This window comes from Belonocnema kinseyi, chromosome 2 (assembly GCF_010883055.1).
Source record: "Belonocnema kinseyi isolate 2016_QV_RU_SX_M_011 chromosome 2, B_treatae_v1, whole genome shotgun sequence".
NCBI lineage: Eukaryota > Metazoa > Arthropoda > Insecta > Hymenoptera > Cynipidae > Belonocnema > Belonocnema kinseyi.
The window spans coordinates 89761533-89777337 of NC_046658.1; the positions used below are offsets into that span (position 1 = coordinate 89761533).

General features: G+C 26.8%; 1 protein-coding gene across 1 annotated transcript in view; it reads right to left on the minus strand.

Annotated features, from left to right (window-relative positions):
• LOC117182894 (ionotropic receptor 93a) overlaps window positions 1–14515 on the minus strand; it is a 63965-nt gene extending 49450 nt beyond the window's left edge. Inside the window, exons 1-4 of the mRNA XM_033376009.1 lie at window positions 14491–14515; window positions 14226–14384; window positions 12879–13037; window positions 9873–9968 (exon numbers count right to left, since the gene is read on the minus strand). Coding sequence (XP_033231900.1) covers window positions 9873–9968; window positions 12879–13037; window positions 14226–14384; window positions 14491–14515 — 439 coding nt within the window. The remainder of the gene's footprint in view (window positions 1–9872; window positions 9969–12878; window positions 13038–14225; window positions 14385–14490) is intronic.
• Between the last annotated feature and the right edge of the window lie 1290 nt (window positions 14516–15805).

Sequence of the window (15805 nt, forward strand, 5' to 3'; positions counted from 1 at the left end):
TGCATAAAAATATACAATATTGCTTGACCATTAACAAAGATTAGCTTTTATGACAGTAAGAATTAACCTCTTTGTTATGACAGGTATACACTAGAAGTTATAAGCCGCTCGTGTTAGTCATTAAAATTCGTCTAAAAAAATAAATGTAAATCTTCAAGACATGGGCACTTGTCTCGAAGACATCAATTAAAGTCTGGCTCCACCTCAAACCTGAGACATGCTCAAGTCGAACTTTTCGACTTCACCATGTTTTGATTCGGGGCAATTCAAGTTGAACTCAAGTCGCAGCATTTTAACTAGGGTATAAAAGTTGAATGAAAATTTTTTTCAAAACAATTTTATTTCAATTTTGAGGCTTACAGCCAAGTAAAAATTATCGCTTTTTTAAGTCAAAGATATTTATTAAGGATAAAATTGCTAGAAGACCATAAAAATTCAAAAACACGCTTTTTCTGACGTCAAAACCTGTTTTTTTTATAAAAGCTTATCGACAATACTCAAGAAAAATGTCAGAAATGCAGGGTCATTTGATTTTCATTTATTTTGTACATAGGATGACTTGAAAATATTTTTCGATGAAAAACAAAATCTCTCCCTGGGACTTCATTAAACAAAAATCCATTGTTAAGTTAAAAAATGAAATTTTTCTATTTTACACGAAACCAAAGATTCTATATATGTAAAAAAGAGAAAAAAAATCAACATTTTGTTTTCAAAAACTTTCTACAAAGATAAGCCCTTACTATTTTTGTATGTTTCATCGATTATATATATATTTTTTTTTATTTGAAGGAGAAAGAAATGATTTGGTATGTTTTTATGTAAGAGAAAAGACTAGGATAAATAAGTTTTTATTTAAATAACCATAGGGTAGATTTATTCTTTAAAAAAATCTTATAATTTATTATTATCTACAATTTAAAAAAAGTTTTAAATTGACATGTGAATGTTTTTTAATTGTAGAAAAACTAACGGGTGAGGGTTTTCAAGAAGAATAGACAATCTTAAGATTTTGTACATCGAACATTACTTGTTCTATTTTTACATTCTCATCAGACAAGGTATTAGATTTGTGTAAAATTTAACCCACCCCCCAGCCCCTAGAAGATTATGATAAAAAATTTTTTAATTTGGTCAAAAAGTTGAAAATTTAATCGTATCACAAATGTTTGAAACCACATTTTTTCAAGATGTAAACATTCTATGCACGGCTGTTCATAGTACTTCAGAACTAAAATATGTATCCTTCTGACTTTTTTATAAAAATAAAATTATCAGAGTTAGAGTACTTTCAAAATCCAAAAAAACAAACTAAAATGAACATTTTAAGACAAACAACTCATGATATGAAAAAAAGTCAAAAGAAGAAAAGCTTTGCTTTTTGGAATCCCTACAAGATTATGATAACAACTTTTTTAATTTGGTCGAAAAGTTAAAAATTCTAAATTTTATCGTAACCAAAAATGTTTGAAACTACATTTTTTTAAGATTTAAAATTCTATGTATGGTTGTTTATAGTACTCAGAAACGCAAACAATTTATCCCCATAACTTTTTTCCATAAAAAGAAAATTACCAGAGTTAGAGCATTTTCAAAATAAAACAAAAAAAATAAATTGAACATTTTAAGCCAAAAAACGCATGATATGAAAAAAAGTCAAGAGAAGAAAAACTTTGCTTTTTGAAAGCCCTGCAGGACTATAACAATTTCTTTAATTTGGTCGAGAAGTTGAACACTCCAAATTTGATCGTACCATAAATAATTAAAAATCCAAAAATTTCATTTTTTGGTCAAACTATACAAGATGCGAAAAAAATGAAAAAGTTCAAATTGCGAGCCCTGGAAAGAACTACAAATTAAGAATGAATCACTTTTCGATACAAGCTACGAAAAAAATGATATAAAACTTGTTCATCTAAAAAAGAGCTATTATTTTTGATAATACAGTTAGTTTTTCCTTTAGTCGTAAAAAATAACATTCTAAATAAAAATATTAAATTTGTTTGAAAAAACGACACCAGGTATGAACTTAAATTACCAGACAAAAGTTGTTTGCCTAAAAGGAGCTATAAATTTATTATTAATTATTTTTCGATAGGACGAGTAGATTTTCTTTTACTCGTAAAACATAAAATTAAAAAATTAACTTTTTGGAAAAAACAAAGAAAAGACGAAAGAGGACAGAGACTCCTATATAGTACCCTAACAACATTAAAAATAAAAAATTTTTAAAACATGGAAATAAGAATTATTATAATTTAATTTGTATGCATATTATGAATTGTAATAATATACATTTATTGAAATGATACATGTTTCAGAGCAGCTTAGAATACAATTTAAAGCAAAATAAGAGACAAATTAAAAAATAATCATGATAAATACAATTTGCTTTTTCTTTTGCAATTTTTTAATAAGTCATCCCTGGCAGAGTTACATAAAAATGTATTGTAATTGATATAAAAGTGTTGTGTATAATGTAGAAAAGTTGACAGGTTGGACAAAATCGAGTGCGAAGCACGAGACACGTGATGAGAATGTGTTCGTTAAAGACAAAAGAGCTTTAACCAAAGAGAGTTCAAAATCACAAAATTACAGTTGTCGGTCCGTTCTCCTTTGATTTTAAAAGGTCTGTGCCCGAATGCGGAAGAAATGCAAAGACTAAGCGCGGAGTCCGATTGCCCTCAATCGCGCGCGTAGCCCGTGATGAGAATGTACCCGCATAGCGGGCAGATTTTTTATTGCATAAAACTGTTAAGTCATTTTTCCGACTAAAAGTTTATCTCTCAAGATTTTTTTCATACGTTTTTTTGATCTCGACAAAAACTTTAAAATTCAATCATTTTAAATTTCTAATAAATTAAAAATAATTTCTTCGGCAAAGATTTTGTTTCTCCTGCGAAAATAGTTTTAAGATATCTCGGATACAAAGAGAAGAAAATAATTCTTGTCATCTTCATGTATAACACAGTGATTTGTTTACAAGTTTAATTGATTTTTTTCTTGATTATAGTGTCAAAAGTATTTAATAATATAAAAACTTGTTTAAATATTATACCCTTTTCTTGATTACAAAAGTTAGTAAATTATTTCAAACACAAAAGTCTTGTCTTTGATTTTCAATAATTTCAAAAAATTTATTAAACATGCATTAGAAATTAAATATAGTTCAGATAATTTTTTATTTTATTTAGACCTTTAAGAGACGCAAAACGTCAATTTTTAATTGAGAAAAAAATATAAAAGTTATGATTTTTTAAGCTATCCTTCTTAAAACTTAGAAAATGGATCAATTTTTTTCATTGTTAGTAGATCAGAGAATGAGAAAATCATGCAGAATGTAAATCTCTAGCTATTGCAAAAACGTTATAATTTTTAATTAGTTAAGACGTCAAAAACCTAAATGAGAAATTTGTTTCCCTTTTTCTTATAAATTTAATAGATTTCCTAATCAATGATTCCAATAATTTTTCATTCATTTTCTACTTCGAATAGAAAAGTTCACTAAATTATAAAGATCATTTTTATATTTTTTTGTAGTTTATAACTTAAATATTTTTGAGACCGGAAAAAATCGAAAAACTTTGAGATTATATAACTTAGAATTCATAAATTAATACACATAGATTACAAGTGTATCACGTTTAAGCGACGAATTTAAACAAATTAAAAAGCGAGGCCTTAGAAAGTGAACAAATTTCAATTAGAAGTGTTCCAAATTACACAATTTAAAAACTAAAATCGTTTAAATTTGTACGATAAGAAAATTGTGATTGGTAAAATAATTGTTTCATCTATTGACAAATTAAATAAACAGTATTGAAGAATTCCTAAGTTTATTATTTTAAATTAGGAAATGTCGATTTGTCCCTAAAGCAATCTTAGTTTGTCTAACTTCAATGAGCATTAAAATTAATGAACAATGCTAGGTAAGTGTCACGTTTCCTGTCCCTAAAGGACTTTATGAAGTGTCGCGGCGTTTCTCGAGTTTCCCTTGCATCACTTTACGTAACGGGCAGCGTAAATAATACTTGCTTGTACCTTAATTTCTCTCGAGGGAAAACTAAACATAGTTGCCTGAAATATGATCTTGATGTGTTATTAACTTGAACATTTAAATTTTAAAATTAACTACAGTTGACACCATTATTCAATAAAGCAGCATCCACTAATTACGTAAATCTTTTTAGGGGGGGGGGGGGAGTCAATGGGGAGCAATGGGAGCCATTGGGGGAGGGGGCAGTACAAAGAATTTCATACGTTTGTTTCCGCTTTGTTATTATTACTTTTTTTTTAATATGACAGTTGAAACCTGTTTTGACTGTTGATATTATACTTTACGATATACTATTATATACATTTCATAATAATCTTTTTCTGCTATTCAGTTCAAAATCTAATAGATTTGTAGAACCTACAATTATTATGTTACAAATTCATATTTTTTTGTCAAAAATTCAAATAATTTTTTGCCCTACTTTGTTAAAAATTCTTTTCTTTGGGTATAGATTCATTATTTTATTTGAAAACTTAATGATTCTATTATTTTACTAGAAAATTCAGGTATTAGATTAAAGATTCATGAATTTTAGTAAAAGTTCGGCAATTATTTGTATAAAATTTAGCATTACATGTTTCGTTGTACATTCTTCTTAGTTGGTTCAAAAATAAACTATTTAGTTTAAATTTGAGCTGTTTTTTAAAAGATTGGACTGTTTTGCATAAAGTGCATTTTCTTTCCCTCAAAATTGAACAATTTGGTAGAAAAGAAACTTTTTTGTTGAAAATTCATATTTTTGGTTAAAAATTGAACTATTTGATTATTTATTTAACTTTTGTAATGAAAATTCACCTATTTTGTAGAAAACTTTTTCATTGAGAAATTTCATTTTCAAAATAAAAATATAACTATTTCGTAGATAATTCTTCTTTTTGGTTTCAAAATTCAACACTCTTTTTTGAAACTATTTGAAAGCTTCAAATTTTTTATTAAAATATCATCCATTTAAAATAATAATTCATCTTTTATCGCAGAAAAGTCATGTTTCTTATTGAAAAATTGAACTGCATTTTTTTCCTTCTTAAATATTCATCTTTACGGATGAAAATTTAATTATTCCAGCGCTGGAAAATAAATCTTCTTAGTTAAACAATCTTCTGGGTTAGATATTGAACCATTTTTCTTAATTCATCTATTGTTGAAAATGCGGTTTCTTTTTTTTCAATTTTTGCAACAAAAAATGTAATTAGTAAATTTTTCTGTTGAAAATTAATATTTTTGAATTGGAAATAGATGTTTTGAGATTAAAAATTCATTTATTTAAATGAAAATATATTTAATTCAATAGAAAATCAATCATTTTCGTTGATTATTCATCCTTTTTAGGTAAAAATGCAGCCGTTTGGTTATAAATCAATCTGCTTTGGTTGAGAATGCAATCCTATAGGGGATAGCCGATAAGAATGCAAAAATGCCTCCGAAGGGGATCAAATGTTGAGCAAGCCATTTGAGAGCATACAATAAAAAAGAAATCATAAAATTCCAAACCGATAACCCCCTTATTGGGTGAGTTGTGTGATGGTTGGGGGGGGGGGTAACGTCCATTGTCGCTTTTTTTCTCTGTGTCTTTCGTTGGGAAAAGTTTGAAAAAATTTACAGAATTTTATGTAATCATTCTCAATGTGCACTTTTTTGTCGAGAAAATTTTGGTTTTAAATGCAAATTAAACAAAATTTTTTTTTATTTTTTCAATTTTTTTGTTCGATAAATCTCAAGTACTGTTTCAGTTTTTTGTAATACCGAATAGTCACCTAATCACAATTCACGAATCACAATTCACATTGAGGTGAATTTATACCTGTAAAAATTCAACTTCTGATTTTGTAATAACTCAAACCCCCTCCCATTTACCTAATTTTTTCATTTCACGAAACAAAATAGCTTAATTTTTTTTCAACCTTAACCTGTGCCCTCTGGGGTTTGAAATAAACATCGAGTCTTCAATAAAAAAAGCTTGATAAAACATTTTTTTTAAAGAATTACTTGTTATGAACTTGTTGTAAATTAAACCTATAGTCTTATCTTAGGAAGCATTCAGGGAATAATTTTCACCCAATAACCTTTAATTTTGACACCCTAAATCCCATTTTATTGTGCCCGAAAAATGTCCCAAATAATGTAAAACAGCAGCTTTCTATAAAATGTATGCTAAAGAGGGTATTTTTTGGATTTTTTCCACGTGAATCATTTGTTATCATTAAGCGACGAATTTATAAGTATTTTTCAAATTCTTCAAAATTGTATAAACAGTTGTAATTTGCTTAAAGAATTTTTCTCCTTCTGTAAATCGTGAAAACTTATCATATTACGAAATAAATTATACGAGGTTGATGAATGTCAAGAGTTGTAGTTCTTGTTTCACATATTTGTTCATTATTGTTACAATTTTCAATAGTTTACACATTTTTATCTCTGTAAAATTTTTCTCCCTAAAATACTGAATAATAAGCGAAATGGTGTAAGAGATTCGAAAAATGTAGTCTTTTCTCCACTTTCCCTATGAACAGGCGCAAGTAAATGATTATTGGTTGTTTACATAATTTTAAAATACCTTCAGCAAAAAAATATTACCTTTATTATCGTCATTGATTGCAGAAAAGAATAACTTTTCACAATTTATGGAGGAAAAAAATAATTAAGCAAATAGAAATAGTTCAAATAATTACCAAATAAATTTTATACAATATGTTACTCTCAACATTTTTTTAATTTTGTCATAATAATAACTTTTTATGATTTACATAGGGAGAATATTTTGTTGAAGAAATTAAAATGATTTGAAAAATACTTGCAAATTCGTCACTGACCGATTAAAAATCATGCACGTTGAAAAAATTCGAAAAAATTCAGTCGTTAGTATTAATTTTGTAGAAAAATTACATTTTGCACTTTTTGGGACATTTTCCGAGCACAGTTTTTTCCATTTCTTTTTTAAATCTAACTCTTTCCATTTGAAACCCCATGTTAATTTTAAAAGCACAGGTTAAAGTTGAAAACAATTACGCTATTTCTTTTTCTGAAAAAAAACAAAAGGGGGGGGGGGTGGTATTACCAAAAATCGGAAGCTGAATTTTTTAAAGTAAAAATGTAGACCACCCTAATGTGAATAATAACCACTTCGGGTCACTATTCTGTGGTAAAAAAAGCTGAAATAGTACTTGAGTTTTATCACGCAAAAAAATTCCTAAAAAAAATTTTAAAAAATTGTTTAGTTTAAATTTTCTGCCATCGTTCTTTCAAGAAACTTATGCGCGTTGAGAATGACTGAAAAAAGTTCTGTGAATTTGTTTAGACTTCTTCTAATGACACACGGTGTGCCTGAACGAACTTTAAACGGGGTTGACAAGAGAGGTCTCATATTATTTTTGGGTTTTCCTCTAGAATGCTTCAGGAACAATTTCCTAGAATAATTAAAATCATTCTGAGAGCCGTTTTTTATTTTCGATTTTTTAATCGTCAATTTTTTGAGGAATTTGAAAAAAAAGATTTACTTGCGACACAAGATATTTTTAAAGTATAAAAATGATTTTTTGAGTTTTATAAGTGTGATCGGTTTTTTGTTTGTGAAAACGTCGTTTATTACGTTGCTGTGAAACATATCATATTCATCATGTTTGTACATTAAACATAACTTATTTGAATTTTTTTTCAAATCATAGGTTACCCTAGAGATAGGGTCCCCTGATAAAGTCCTTCCGAGAATTAACGGTGCGCCGCAAGTAGGAGTAAAAGAAGCTGCACGGGGTGAACAGTGATCGATCAGTCGTGAACAAACAAAAGCGTTTTCTACGAAACGGCATTTTATCTGGGTATTTTTTCACCTCCTCCAGCCCCAAAACCGGCCCAGTCTCAGAGTTTTACATTACTTAAAAAATCGACATTAAAAAAAAGCAAAAATAAAAAACGGCTCTCAGAGAGGTTTTAATTTTTCTTCGAAATTGCTTCTGGTGTATTCTAGAACGAAACCCAAAAATAATATAAGACCTCTCTTGTCACCTCCATTTAAAGTTCGTTCGGGCACATCGCGGACGGAAACAAAGAAGAAGAAAAACAAAAATAGACGTTATCCTCCCTTACTCATACAATAAGATGCCTAAAAGATAAAAATGTTGGAAATTTTTTTGATTGTATTCTTTCAAATGGCTGATCCCACATTTGATTCTCTTTGGGGGCATTTTTTGTTGCTTACCCAGCTATACCCTTAGTAACATTTAATTTTCAAATCGCATAGACCGTATTATAGAGAGTGAAACCTGACATTACTGAACTGCTTTATCTCTTTGCACTGTACAAATTATTCACTTTTTAACACTCATAATGTGAAATTGGTCACCTTTAAAGGTTTAGGTTTGAAATTTGCTAAGAATTAATTTATTTACAAACGCTAACAGATTGTTTTGCATTTAAATACAACTGCTAAAAAAGAGACTTGGTTCCATATATAGAACAACTGAAACCTTATTCTTTAAAAGTACTCACTCGGACTTGATACTATATTGTATTGAGCAGTTTCAAAAATGCATATGAAAACTATTTTTTTATTTTAATTTGTATGCATATCGTCCGCAAATTTGTTCGATTTCAAAAAAACAAACCTTCTTGTTGTTGACCATAATGATATTTACAGTTGGCGAAAGCCCTATTAAGTTTTAGACGTATTTTTCTCAAGCAAAAAGAGAGTTTTGTTAATTATAATCCTTTTGCGGTTCTTTTTATTACATGAAATATTAATTCATACTGATCATGAGATATTTGAATAAATTATTTTAACATTTTATTATTGTTTTTAGTAAATTTCTTTTAGAAAAGAGATAGAAAGTCACAGTTTTTTCAAAAAATTTCCACTTTTTGTACATTTTTTAATTCGAAAAAGATTACATTAAGTTAATTTTAACAAACATGATTGTTTAAACAATTTATTGTTATTGTTATACATATTCTCTTAGAATAATGTTGAAAAATTGCTGTTTCTAAAAAAATGCTCAATTTTTTGACCAATTTGCAATTATAGTAACATTGATAAAAAGTTAAGAAAAATAATTTGTGTAAAAAATCCATTATTATTGTTAATAATATTCAATTTAAACAATGCGAGAAAGTTGCGCTTTTTTCTTTGTAACTATTTTTTTATCAATGCTGGATAGATTCGGTTTCTTTTGAAATTTTAAATTTTTTACCCTCTTTTTCCTTATTAAAGCAATGCATAATATAAGCTAACAAACATATTAGTTTTAAACATTCATTATTGTTAATAGCAATCTTCTGTTAGATAATTGCTATATTGTTACGTTTTTTCCGAATTTTTCTTTTTGCGTCAAATTTTCTCCTAGAGCAATGTAATAATTCATGCAATTTAACAAAAGTAATCATTTTAACAATTTATTATAGTTTCAAATATATAAGATATAAATGCTAAATATTTACGGTGTTTTTCTAAGTTTGTCACGTTTTTGTCCACTTTTCACTTAGTGAGATGATAACGAATTAAATGTGTAAGGATTCTCTTAGAGTAATAACAGTTGCGGCTTTCTGTAAAATGTTCAGCTTTTCTTTGAATTCTTTGTTAGGAAAAAATAATGAATATTAAATAAATCATGAAAGATCTCAGTAGCTATTAATTGTCCAATAGCAGATAATTCATTAATTCAACTGCGTATACTAAATAATTCACAGCATCACTCTTGAACTGAAATAATTTATTTTTGGTCTATCTATTGACTCAATAGTATCAACCTACCAAGGCTTCAATTATTATTCAATTAAAAATTAATTAACATGATTTGAATTCTTCATTCTAAATAAATTATCTTACCTGTTATAGCAATGTGTATAAGCCTCTCCTTTTGTGCTAATCTAAATAAGGCCCACGTTCGTTTACATTTTGCAATTGAAAACAATACAGTGTAATCTACAAGATAAAAATGGTTAATTGTTGAAGAAACCTTTGATTCAATAATTTCCTATTGAATCAAACAAATATTTATACACATACATTTAAAACAAAAATTTTGAATTAAAATACCTGTTTTTTGGATATAAATACAACTTTGGTTGAACCAAACAAATTTTGGATAATTTCAACAAAATAATTGAATGACCCAACAACTTTTTTTTAACGAACCAAATTCTCCTTCTGCCAAAAGATTTGGTTTTTGATTTTTGATTTCTGCCAAAAGCCCAGAAATATAGTTTGAGCTCACTAAATATTTTCTTGTCGATACAATAATTATATTCTATAGTGAATTAACAAAAATGTTATTGATTCAACCAAATCATTTTTGACAGTACAGTTGAATTACATATTTATTATATGATAATATTTTTCATGGAGGATGCATATAATTCTACTACACTTTTTATATAGTATTGTAGAGCCTATCTCACTTTAAATTTGTAAATTAAAAATAAATGTTAAAATACATTTAATATGTAAACCTTAACTGACAATAATGTGTGGTGGGTCAGAATAAAACCAAATTGTTATGATACTGTTACAACCAGGCTAACGAACAAATGTCATTATTTAATAATTCGCATTTATTAGCTATTTTAAAAAAGATTCAAATTAAATTTTAATATTTTGTATATAATTATACAGACAAAGAATGTGTGCTTGAAACTATTTGAGAATATCTGCTTATTGCAATTATTTTAACAATTTTTGTAAACAAATGCATATTTTTCCTATTTCTAATTAAAATGTTCCTTTTTTGCGAGATAAAATTAGAAACTATCTTATTAAAGACTTGATGCCGTAATATTCTTTGAAATTAAAAAACGCGTAAATTATATAAAGAATTTTGATAATTGTGTACACATTTGGACCATTTTTTTCATAAATAGACTTCAGCTTTTAAAATAGTATCAACTAAAAATGTCTGGCTTTCATATTTGTCTAATTAATAGTAGAAATTAATTATTTAAACGAAAAGTTATCCTATTCAAGAAAAAATGGTTAAAATATGCATTTGTTTAAAAATTTTGCATGTAATTAAAACCTTTTTTCATTATGAAAATATATATAGGAGTCCAAGCAAGGAGTCTTTGGCAAGACATTTTTAGATAATCCGCAAAAAATTGAACCTATCTAAGAAAAAATGGTTAAAATGTAAATTTGTTTATATAAATAGTTTAAATAATTATTGAACAGCATCTGTTTTCAACTTTTCGCAAGCGCACAATAATATCTTTCAGTATTCGTACAAACGCTATGGATTTATAATAGCTAATCATTACGAATGACGAAAAAATAACTTTTGTATATTAGTTTGTTTGTTACATTATAAATCATTTTTTCCTCACTCTAAACCACTGGAAATTATTACTAGTTAGTTATTAAGCTGATTTGTCATGCTTTAAAATAAATTTAAGAGTCTTAAAAAAATTATTTCAGTAAAATTGAAACAAGCAAATGTTAAAATTTTTTGTGAAAAGGCAAATGAATGTCCAGTCAGAGTAAAAAACCTTCGTGTTACTGATTGTGATGAACAGTGGACAAAATTTTTTGTGGATAAATACATGTTTAGCCTACTACGTTTATTACATTAGGTGGTTTTTTAAACAAAAGAACTTTAAATTTCGAAAAGATCTGTGCGTTTGGATTTTCGATAAAAAATTTATGTAATTTTTTATTTATCCAACATTTTTATTTTTTTATTTTCTGAAGTGCTATTTTTATAAGAGTTCAAAATTCATTAAGCAAGGTCTTATATATATACATATACAGAAACTGTCTGAAATTAATTTCCAAGTGGTAAGAATTATTTTAAAAAATGTACAGCGTTATAAACAAATTAATGAACAAAAGTCATTCTTTGCGATTGAGAATGTTCAACTCAGGCGAATCTAGAGTTTCGGTATAAGATACGATAGAACTTAATATTGATTAATTGAAGATAGATGCTATTTGACATTTGTTTACACGATTTTCAAAAATAAATTGAGGTTTTGGCTATTTTCCAACGAGGAGTCTTTTTTTCACGGAGTCTGCTAAAAATGTTGTTTACGAAAATTGTTTAAATAATTAATACTTTTTGTCAATTTGTAAAGATATTGTTAGTTAATTATGAATAAGATATTGAAAAAATCTTATAATTTGTTCTAGAATAAGCCTATTTGTTAAAAAATAGCGAAAATTTTAATATGTTTATATAAATTTGTTAAAAAACGGACAAATTGTATGGATAATCAAAGTATCATAGGAAAAAGTAATCGGACATTTTTAGTTTATTTCGTGAAAAAGATTGAGCTTCTTCTTCACAAAAGTAGCCAAACTCTGAATTTATTTATAAAAATAGTTAAAATAATTCATAATTTAAAAAAATTTAAAGTATCGTATAAAAAAGTCGTAGAAAGGACAATCTTAATTAATTTCATGAAAAAATTGTTCTATTATTTGAATGGTAAATCAACTGAATTTTTGTGATAAAAATTTGTTTAAAAAATTAAAAATATCATCTATTTTTAACTAACCCTTATGAAACATTATTTTCTCTTAAATTTTATACCAGAGCATTGTATGTGCATGAGCTTTAAATGTTTCGACAAAAATGTAAACACAAACTTCCTCGAAATTAAAAAAGTTTTCATTTCGAACAAAATTATACGTTGAATAAATAGTTTAAGCTAGAAATTGATTGGATAACAGAAACTTTTTTCCCACCGTGTGATGACAGACAAAATTATTATTATAAATTTTTGTAGAAAAAATCTGTAAATAAAGTTTAATACTTTTTGTGTTCGATAGGCTACAATTTACAAACATAAAATTATTCTTTATTATTAAATATTTAATTGCAGAATAGGACATTTTTTTTACCTCTGCGAAGATTAATTCTGGTATCAGCGTAAACTTTTACATCAATTCCACCCAGTTCCATACTTTCTCTGATCACACTATGCATTGTATCAGATATTTTTGAGACAATGCTTTCATCAAGTTTTTCGTCGTTAAAAAAATTCTTTTCAAGAACAACTGCTGTAGAAAAAATCAAGAAAACATCAACTGAAACCAAAAACCTGTTGTGTTAACTATTATATAAATATTCTATAATAATTATTACTAAAACTGAAGAAAAATTAAATTTATTTTATTTATTTATTTGTAGGAAAAAAATTTTTTTCTGAAAATTCTTTTGTTTTGTTAGATTTAATTCTTCCTTAAAATATTTGAATATTAAATTATAAAAATGTCATATTTTAAACAAAGCTATTTAAATTTTAAATAAGTATTTAAAATTAAAATAGCTTTGTTTAAAATATGAAATTTTTATAATTTAAAATTCAAATATTTTTAAATCAAAATAACAACTAAACTCAAAATTCATCTCTTTGGTTGAAAATCAATCTTTTTCAGTTTTGAATTTAAGTACTAGGTTAAAAATGTATTGGTAAAACATTAATTTTGGCAGAAAATTCTTTTTTTTTTGGTATTTAAATACTTGGTTAAATGTTAAACTGCTATGTTTGGAATGTATTTCTGGAGTAATAATTGCAAATTTAGTGGAAAATTCATCTATTTGGTTGATATTTTTTTTCTTTTCGTTAAAAATTAATATTTTAAGTTGAAAATTCTTGTATTTTGATGAAAGTTGAACCACTATATTTTAAAAATTATGTCTGTTGTTAAGGATTAATCACTTTAAATAAAGGTTTATCTTTTTTGAAAATTTAATTATTTTGTTGAAAATTACTTTTTGTTAGTTTTGTATCCCATTTCTATAAAATTCTTTTAATTATATACATATATGAAAAAGCTCTGAATAAATTGACATTGTTAAATTATTTTCACAAACCGATTTATAATTTTTTGCTGTAAAATTATTAAATTTATTGACTAATGAAATTAGTAATTTTCTACTAATATTTATCGATTTCCTTTTCTCTAAAAGAATTAGTAAATTTTCACTAGTAATCCAGAATAGTGAAAAAAATGGGTAACGAATTTAATTATTTTCTTACGGCCCTTTTATTAGCTTTCACTATTTTATATTCAGAGAAAATAAGCTACATTTTTTAAAACATTACAAACATATAAATTTAAATATAAAAAGCTGCTTAGTTCAATGAAACATTTTTAAAAATTGTAATATTTGTTATGGAACGTTTCTGTCTAATAAATTATAACAAATAAATAATTTTCTTATTTGAGAAGTAGTGAACAAACCCATTGTTGCATTTGCAGTCATTAGTGATGGAAAGTCGTTATATCCATTACAAATATCAACAGTTAGAAAAATGAGCAGGAAAGAGATCATTTTGACTAAAGAAAAAGAAAGCTCTTCGATCACTGAAACTTCCTTGTACACTGATATGAAGGCCTTGACTTCAATATTAATGTTTCCATTATTTTACGGGATATCCAATGCAAGAAGATATTTCTTAGACGCGAACGTGAATCAGTCTAAACTGAACTTGCAATCTAAGTGTACTAGGAATCGCAGCAAAAAAGGTCATTGCTTAAATAAATAACAAGGCGATCGAAATCGCCATAGATTTCTTACTTCTTAAAGTATACACATTAAATAAGTTTCTATTATTATTTAAAAATGTGCCTTCTATTAAAAAATTTAATAAAATATATTGCTTTTAAATTTGTATTAATTTTGAGTAATCTAATTAAATATTAAAAACCATTTTTGACAATTAATGACTTGAACTTCTGTATCAAGATCTAGCTTTGTTTCTGGGCCAAAAATATATATTGAAATTTTCCTGTCAGATATACTAACTATTAAATAACATACGTAATGTGCTAGGATAGTATAAAAAAGCACTTCTGAAAACACGCAAGTTTTCTTTAAAAATTTGTAAGTTAAAGGCCACAAGAGAATTGAAAAATGATCTTTAGCTTTAAATTAATTTTTTATTTGTAGCAGCTAATGAATTAAAACTTATTACAGCTATCATGCAGAAAAATCGATTACAGTTATAAGAAAAAAATTTGCATCGCGCGCAGCTTGCTTCGCTCGCAAGCTCTTGATTTTTCTATTCGTCTCATATGTATGCAAAGATATTTTTAAATTAAAGATCATACAATCGACAGCAGTAATTTGGTGATTGCGAATTCTCCTTTGCTAAAGCTCCTTCGGCTTTTACAAACACATCCACATTTCTGCTTATTCAGATATTACAAAATAAAGTATACACTTAATTTTTCATTATTACTTTAATATTTATACTTTATTGGAATGGAATGGAACCTTCTAATGTGTCCCCTAAAGGTTTACATTTGTCTTCCACCTTATTGCCTATTTCTTTACACAACGATAACTTTCGATAGATTGATCAGTTTGAATTCTGCTTTGGCAATTCAAAGAAATCAGAGAATTCAAGGAATTCAAGATATTTATTGAATTCCCGGAATGCAAGATATTTATTGAATTTCCGTAATGCAATGAATTCAACGAATTTAAGGAATTCAGAGAATTTAAAGAAATTCAGAGAATTCAAGGAATTAAGAGAATTCAAAAAGTTCGGAGAATTCGACGATTTCAGAGAATTCAATGAATTCAAAGAATTTTAGGAATTCAGAGACTTCAAGAAATTCATAGAATTCAAGGAATTCAGATAAATCAAAGCATTAAGAGAATTCTTAGAATTAGGAGAAATCAAGGATTTCAGATAATTTAATGAATGCAGAGAATTCAAGGATTGGTGGTGGGAGCGGGACCTACAGTTTAAGGTGGATTCCGAACCACCAAGAGCAACAGCTTTAAGTACTTAGAGAAAACCTTTTTCTCTAGA